General features: G+C 37.9%; 1 protein-coding gene across 14 annotated transcripts in view; it reads right to left on the bottom strand.

Annotated features, from left to right (window-relative positions):
• The window catches only part of ERBB2IP (erbb2 interacting protein), a 108,273-nt gene that overhangs the window by 16,980 nt on the left and 82,892 nt on the right, over positions 1-8,401 (bottom strand). For all 14 annotated transcript variants that reach the window (XM_006762410.2, XM_006762409.2, XM_015563053.1 and 11 more), the window contains 2 exons: positions 3,887-4,001; positions 1,933-2,116 (listed from right to left, as the gene is read on the bottom strand). In XM_006762410.2, coding sequence (XP_006762473.1) covers positions 1,933-2,116; positions 3,887-4,001 — 299 coding nt within the window. The remainder of the gene's footprint in view (positions 1-1,932; positions 2,117-3,886; positions 4,002-8,401) is intronic.

Consider the following 8,401-nt stretch of genomic DNA (forward strand, 5'->3'; position numbering starts at 1 on the left):
ACAGATACATGGAGAAAGAGCCAACAATCTGAACAGTTGAGTAAAACGCGCAGAACATTTTTATGAATAATTCCAAAACCTTATATTAGCCATAGTTATCATAACTGTTATTAGATTCAAATATATAGATAAGGAAATTATATAAGAACAATAGCTCTACAAAATATGAAGTATCAAAACTGAAATTAACGCTGGCTGGTGTTGCTAAATGGTTAGAGTGTTGGTTTGTGGACCAAAGGGTCTCGGGTTTGATTCCTAGTTAAGGGCATGTTACCTGGGTTGCAAGTTTGATCCCTGGTCCAGTGGGGTCTCATGTGGGAGGCAACCAATCATTGTGTCCCTCTCACAGTGATGTCCCTCTCTCTCTTTTTCCTTCCTTACCTCCCTCTTCCTCTAAAATTCAATGGAAAAAAATATCCTCGATGAGGGTTAACAACAACAACAAAAAACACACACAAAAAAACAAACAAACAAATAAAATACATAAAAACCTGAAAGTAAACTTAATCTACATTGAATTTGGGAAATATTTAAAGGTGATATTCCAAAATTACAGAGAATACTTTATTTCTGCTTGGTAATATGAAAACATAATTGTGTCTTCGAATTGTATTTCAAAAAGTAGTCAAGTTATATTTCAACAAATATTCCTTAATATTAATCTTCCCATTAGGTGACAAATAATACTCATGATTAGAAATACAACAGAGATAAAGCTATGTCTTTCTTAGCCTTTATTTCATTATATAAAAAACATGATTTAGAGCCGAAGCCGGTTTGGGTCAGTGGATAGAGCGTCGGCCTGCGGACCGAGGGGTCCCGGGTTCGATTCCGGTCAGGGGCATGTACCTGGGTTGCGGGCACGTCCCCAGTGGGAGATGTGCAGGAGGCAGCTGACCGATGTTTCTCTCTCATCGATATTTCTAACTATCTATCTCTCTCCCTTCCTCTCTGTAAAAAATCAATAAAATATATTTTTTAAAAAAAACCCAAAAAAACCATGATTTAGAATATACTCCAAATCTTCCCAACATCAGTAAAATTTTATTATTCAACAAATTACTCATTATCTTAACATCTAAAAGGTTATAAAAATTAATAATTTACCATACTGGGTCTTAACCTCAAATTCAGAGAACAGATATAAATGATTAATCATAATTACAACTACATAACAGCAAAACTCACTTTGAGATAAAAAAGGCATTTTTCTTTTCCAATAATATAAATCAATACATACAAAAATTTGACTTAACTATGTCGCCTGGAGCATAACAACTGAACTCTAAAAAATATTTAGCAATATCCATACATTAAGCTTTGGGTTCAGTAGTAACCCAAATCTTTCTATCAAATACTCTACCTGATAGATTAACATCAAAGTAAAATGGTACAGTCTTATCAAAGTAAGACAGTACCATTTTACTTTGATAACCAAACTTGAGAGCCCAAATAATAAATTTGTTTTAAACTTCAGCTAAATTCCAACATGTAGGAATTAAGCCTTTTTAGAGAAGTTGACCTATAAATTTAAGTCTAATCCAAAGATACATCACTAATTAAAAGTATTTAAATAAATCCTTTAATTTGGGGCATCACCCCAAAATGATCTTGCATTTCTAATCCTAAAAGTATCAGTTTCTAATTGAATTGCCCCAAAATAGGTTATTTATGTTTTAATATCTAGAACTGTTCAACCTTTTAACTAAGAAAATTAGGACATATTTTAAATCTTTTCTTTGCCCCTTAAAAAACTAAAAGGGAAATGTATAAAAGCTAAAATAATTAGTAATAAAGTGGAGAAGAAACCATATACTGCCTGAACCACTTCTATAATATTTGTGAAACCCTTAGGTTGGTCATATATATTTATTTGCATTTCTAGCTCTATTTTTTGTAAAAATATATTATTTTGTTAAGATATTTACAAACCTTCTTTTGGAATTAATGCCAATATGAGTTTGTTTCACTGGAGAGCAGAGTGAGGTATCTTGACTGCTATCAGTATTAAGAGAAACTGAATCAGACATCCGGGATGGAGAAGAACAGTTGCTATTATTCTGATTGCTATTGTGTGTAACTTCATCTGATAAAGAATCTATATCCTTTGTATCATCTGAAACAAACAAACAAAAAACTCAAGCCACTGATAAAGTCACCAAAAATCCTGTGTGAAATACTTTCCAGTGATGACAAATAGCATTTTATATTGCCCTGGTTCAACGTATAAGGTAAAGAATTATATAAATTAATAGATAACCAGAGGCATCTATAAAAATTCAGTCTTAATACACACAAACATGAAAGAATTTTAAAATAGTGACAGATACCTTTACTTTTTAAAAATATAACCAAAGTTAGGGTTACCCAGAATTTTATTAGTCTGAATTACTGACAAGATTATATTATTCAATGTGTTCTAAGGCTATCAGTTAGTTTTAGTAAATATGCTTTCCCACTCATTTACAATTTTAAAAAGTCATAATAATAAAAAATACAAAGTATAGTTTATAGCCTTAAGTAAACTTATCTTGGGGAGAAATTACATCATACATGTAAGGAATTGTTTTTATCCTGACAATAAAAATGAGCAGTGCAATCAATTAAAAAACAACCACCAAACAAATCAAGAAATTTTCACAAGGTCAGCTCTCTCTTCGTATTTTTAAATCATTTCAAAAAATTGTACATGAATACTGAACTCTTCATATGTGAGATGGCTTTATGTGTAACAATAATATAAACAGAAATAGACAATATTCATATTCCAGTATAGGTAGGTAGTATAAATAGTATTTTTAAAATTAGTGATAAAAAAGATAACATAATATCTTAGAACCCTCAAGAATGTTTTTAACTAATTCAATTCTAGCCAAATCATAGAATGAGTGTATATATATATAGATAACAGTCATAGATTACATGAATCTGAATTAAGGATATTTTTGCTGTTCCAAATATTTTAGTTCAAGTAGTCTAGATTGTGTTTACAGTTAAAAACAGTAGCATAGGGCTCTCTAATTCAACTTTAAGGTATTAGGATCTCAGATTATGAATTTTTAAAATAATGTTAAACTATCTAACTATTTCTTTCCTAGATATATCCCTCTTCTTCCAATTCCAAATCATGGAACAATTAGGATCATTAGGTAGTATGTAAAGTATTTAGCATATAGAAAGTAGCAATTATTAAGTATTCAACATATATTACCACCATTATTATTATGAAATCCAAGCTACTTGAGGAGCACCTTGCTAGCAAATTTCATAATGCCATAAAGGCAATAGCTGGATCAATACTTGGTGGAGGTAATATAGAGATGTTCAGACACTAGTGGGGAGGAGTGAGGGAGGTTAAAAGAAAGAGACAGATATCCTTCCAGTCCCCTTTTATGTTAAATCAAAGAATGGCTGGAAAAAGAATGGTTTAAAATAACTTCTGGGATAGATAAAATAATAACAAAGATCTACTATACATCCAGTATTGGGCTAGGTTTCAGTACATTGGATAATCTAGTACATTTAATATTCACAAACTCCTTCATTAGCCTTACTTCATGTCAAATTAGATATGTACACATGGATAAAATTAGGCTCCTCAAGGATCATACAGTAAATAAGTGGTAGAAATGGAATCATAAACTAGGCTTGTCTCTCTATAAAGTCTATGTCCTTGGAAGTAGACATGCATGAGGGAAGAAAAAAGGCCTATCAAGATTTTCCTTTAAAAACAAGAGAGTGAAGAAAAAGACCTTTCAAAAAAGTATGTTTTAAAAATTGTTGCTAAAAAGTGTTAAATAACATAATGACCTTTAATGATATTCCAAAACAATTATACATTTTATTCAGGTCATTTCTAATCTCAGAGCTTTCCTTCACAGCTAACCTTTTTTGCTATTACTAAGTGCTACCACTTTTGGCTGGATAATAGAGGTTTCAATTAATGGTGGTCGCATCTCTGCCATTTTCATCTCTTCATCAGAAGAAAGTTCTTCAGATTCCTAATTTAAAGACAAAAGAGTGAAAACACTTATGAAAATAGATTGTTTTATTTATTTATTTATTTAAAAAATATATTTTATTGGTTTTCTACAGAGAGGAAGGGAGAGGGATAGAGAGACAGAAACATCGATGAGAGAAACTCAATCAGCTGCCTCCTGCACACCCCACACTGGGGATCGAGCCCCCGACCCAGGCATGTGACCTGACTGGGAATCCAGCCAGTGACCGCTTGGGACTACCAGCTGAGCCGCACCAGCTGGGCTCTTCTAGAATTCTTTACCTAACTCGTTTATATCTGAACAATTTTTTTTCCCTATTATCTTCATCCCAACGTTGATCTCAGAAATAATGATGTTCTCCTTCTACAAAGTTAACCCTGATGTTCTACTTCTACAGAGTTAACCCTATTCCTCATCTCTTCTGGTTCTTCCACCACCTTATTCAGTTAACTTGGCCCTTGACCGGAATCGAACCTGGGACCTTTGAGTCCGCAGGCTGACGCTCTATCCACTGAGCCAAACCGGTTAGGGCAATAGATAGTTTTTTTAAATGAATAAATATTACGACATAAGAACTTTATAAAGAGAAAAGAATATTTAGAACATATATGAAAGCTTTTTATAGTAACAGTGACTAAAAGTAGTATATGATTTAAAATTTTTTAAGATACAGCAATAAAACTGTGGTAGTTATTAACAATATTCCAAAGCACCTATGGGATAATTTCCTGGGGCAGACCTTAATTCAAATGTATTAATGACTACTATGTGCCCAGTACTATGTCAGGTGCCACAGAAATAACCATACATAAAACACAATCCCTGCCATTGAAAAACAGTTTGCTCCAACAAAAACCTCTTCTTCCCATAATCCTCAAATTTATGGCTCCAAGGATCACTGGGTTCCAAGGAATCAGAAGAACTGAGATGTTCTTTTACTAATATAAATTAATAACAATTTTTGCCCAATTTGAAGACAGAATTTTATATTCTCCAGGATTTTTTCTCTAATATTTGGCAATTATCCCAAGTTATCTACCATTGAGAGCTATTTTGGGTAGGAAACAAAAAGACCTATTAATGGAAAAAATTTAATATTATATACATTACATATAAAATCAGCTTAAATTATTCTACTAATATGATAAAATAAGTAAAAGGTTTTAAATAGGTGTTCTCTTAAAAGTGCTAAGACTTTTAGGTACTCATAAGTGCCATAATAAAGATATGGACTGGAGTTGGCAAATGTTCAGTGAAAATGCTAGTCAACATTTTGCACTTTGAGAATAATCTCTGTTTCAACTTCTCAACTGCCGTGTGGACACGTGGTCATAGACAATAATATAAACTAATGACCATGGCTATGTACCAGTGAAACTGAATTTCATCCAATTTTTCATATCATGAAATATTCTTTTGATTTTTATTCCACCATTTAATAATGTAAAAGCTGTTCTTAGCTTGCAAGCCATACAAAAATAGGCAGAGGCCGGATCTGGGCCACAGTTGTTTTTTTTTAACTCTGTTTAAAAACGGTATGATGATGGAAAGCGTTAGTAGAATAGGAAAAGAATGTAATTTGGGTTCGTTGTGACGGGTGAGTTAAGAGAGGAATGATATTCTGAGTAGAGGATGGAAATAAGAAAGGATGGCAAATCTGCGCCATGCAGCTGGAGCTCAGGGTAAGTGTGGGAGAGACAGAAAAGGGAGACTGGATTACATGGTGAAAGATTATGCTCTGAGTATGGACTCAATTAAGTATGTGTTGGCTGTGACTGGAGGTTGCCAAGCCAGGAACTTACAAGATCAGACTATCTTTTAAACTAGTAATGCTGGTATTAAGAATGTATGGGAAGAGACTGGCAGAAAGGCATCTAGCTTTCACAATAGCCCTGAAGAAAAGAGACTGCATCTGTCCTTAGGCAATGGCAGTGATGGCTAGCAAAGAGATAAAGAAATTTTGGAATTAACAGGACTTAGTGACAGAATGAATAGGAAAAGAAGGGGCAAATGGTCTGTTCTAATCTTTTATATCTGCAGCATTTAAACTGCTGGCCAGACTTCTCCTCCATGAAATTGTGTTATTCCTGGGCTCCTGGGAACTGTAGTCTCTACATCTCCTCCCACCTTTTTCCTTTGCTCACATCACAATCTTCGTGCAGCTAGTTCTTATTTTTTCCTTTCTTATTCTTTCCCCCTAGATGGAATCACTTTTTTCAATAATTATGTTTAATGTAGACATATATCCCATTTTTAATCTAGCTTTTGTTTCTCACTTGAGCTAAAGATCCCAACTATCTAATGAATATGTCTATCTGATGGTTTTGTCATTTCTTCAAATTCCACCTATCCAAAACAAACTTGTCCTTCCTTGTCTATTTGTTCTCTTAACACCACCACTGCTTTCAGGCATGGTTATATGACTGTTTCCTCTTCTCCATTCCTTAAAGGCAGAGGTATCACACATTACATCTGTAATATTCTTGCAATTAACATCTAGGCTGCATTTTCTACTATCATTACTCAAAAGCCCTTAAACTTGGAGAATTCAGTATCTGCTGCCAGATTTCCCTAATACATAGCCCTTCACAAGTAATGCTCTACTAAAAAGCCTTCAGTGATCCCCCCAAAGATGATAGGACATTAAGTTCAAACTTCTGAGCATGGTTTCCAGGAGTTTCATAATCAGGAAACAATCTACTTTACTAATTTTATTTCATATTATTTCATATTAGAAGCCCGGTGTATGAAAATTCATACACTGGAGGGAGGGGGTCCCTCAGACTGGCCTGTCCCCTTTCACAGTCCAGGAGCCCTCAGGCGCGGGAGGTGACCCAGTGATCAGGGGAAGGCGATGCCCCTATCACACCTCTGCTGCTATCACTGCTGGCAGTGCAAGCCTTGGGCAGCCCTGGTTACCTGAATCTTGGGTGGCCTTGGGCGGCTGGGCAGCTGCCATCCAAGGCTTGCCTGTGCCTTGGGCCGGCCCTGGGAGGCTGGGGGGCTGAGGGGACTGAAGGACTCCAGAGGCAGGCCCTCGGCAAGGCCGCCTGCCACTCCAGTGGGCCTGAGGGGACTGGGTGTTGCCATCTTTGAGGGTGGGGCAGTCAATTAGCATATCCCCTCCTCATTGTCTGTGGGCACCACCATCTTTTGTGATGGTGTGAGGGTTAATTAGCATATCCCCTCTTTATTAGATAGGATATTTATCACCCCTGACATATTTAGTCAGATGAAACATGCTCTTTTCTACATTTTCCAAACACCATTCATTTGCTCTCATTACGCTTACACACTTCATTCAATTTTATTTCAGCTACTTTAGTATTTCAAAATGTGGGTTAAATGCCTTCTTCATCTTAGAGCATCCTTGAAATATTGTATCCAGAAAATATCTCTTTTCTAATTTTCTGTAGCCTTTAATACTTGACTTGTATTAGTACTTTTCTTATACACTTCACACAGTCTAACCTTAATTATATCATTACTAGTGGCCCGATGCATGAAATTCGTGCACGGGGATGGGGAAGGATGTGTGTGTGTGTGTGTGTGTGTGTGTGTCCGTGTCCCTCAGCCCAGCCTATACCCTTCCCCTTCTGGGACCCCTCAAAGGATGTTCTACTGCCAGTTTATAGGGATCGGGCCTAAACCGGCAGTCGGACACCCCTCTCGCAATCCAGGACTGCTGGCTCCTAACCACTCACCTGACTGCCTACCTGACTGTTTGCCCCTAACTGCTTCTGCCTGCCAGCCTGATCACCCCTAACCACTCCTCCGCTGGCCTGATTGATGTCTAACTGCTCTCCTCCTGGCCTGATTGCCCACAGCTGCCCTCCCCTACCGGATCCACCTCCTCTGTCAGGACCAGCCTTCTCTATGCTGCGCAGAGCTGTGGGACCCCCAGGCCTCACCGCGTGGAGCAGCCATCGGGCCCCGCCTCTTCTGTGTGTGTGCACACTTGCCCCCAACTGGACCCCCGCTGGTCTGCTCACCCCCCACCCCAATGGCCCCCTGCACCAGCCTGATCACCCACCACTGCCGTCCAATCCTGGCCTGATCACCCACAACTGCCCTCCCCTCTTGGACTCTAACCGCCTCTACCTCAGCCCGCCACCATGGCTTTGTCCAGAAGATCTCCCAGTCTAATTAGCACATTACCCTTTTCTTAGTATAGAGGCCTGGTGCACAGGTGGGGGCTGGCTGGTCTGCCCCGAAGGGTGCCCCGGATCAGAGTGAGGGTTCCCTTGGGGTGTGGGGCAGCCGGGGCGAGGGGCCGGTGGTGGTTTGCAAGCCAGCCATGCCCCCACGGGGTGAGGGACCTCGCTGGGGGGAGGGGGGCATGGCCAGCCTGGGTGAGGGGCTGAGGGCTGTTTTCAAGCTGACCACACCCCATTCAGGGT

The sequence above is a fragment of the Myotis davidii genome, unplaced genomic scaffold (genome assembly GCF_000327345.1).
Source record: "Myotis davidii unplaced genomic scaffold, ASM32734v1 scaffold135, whole genome shotgun sequence".
NCBI lineage: Eukaryota > Metazoa > Chordata > Mammalia > Chiroptera > Vespertilionidae > Myotis > Myotis davidii.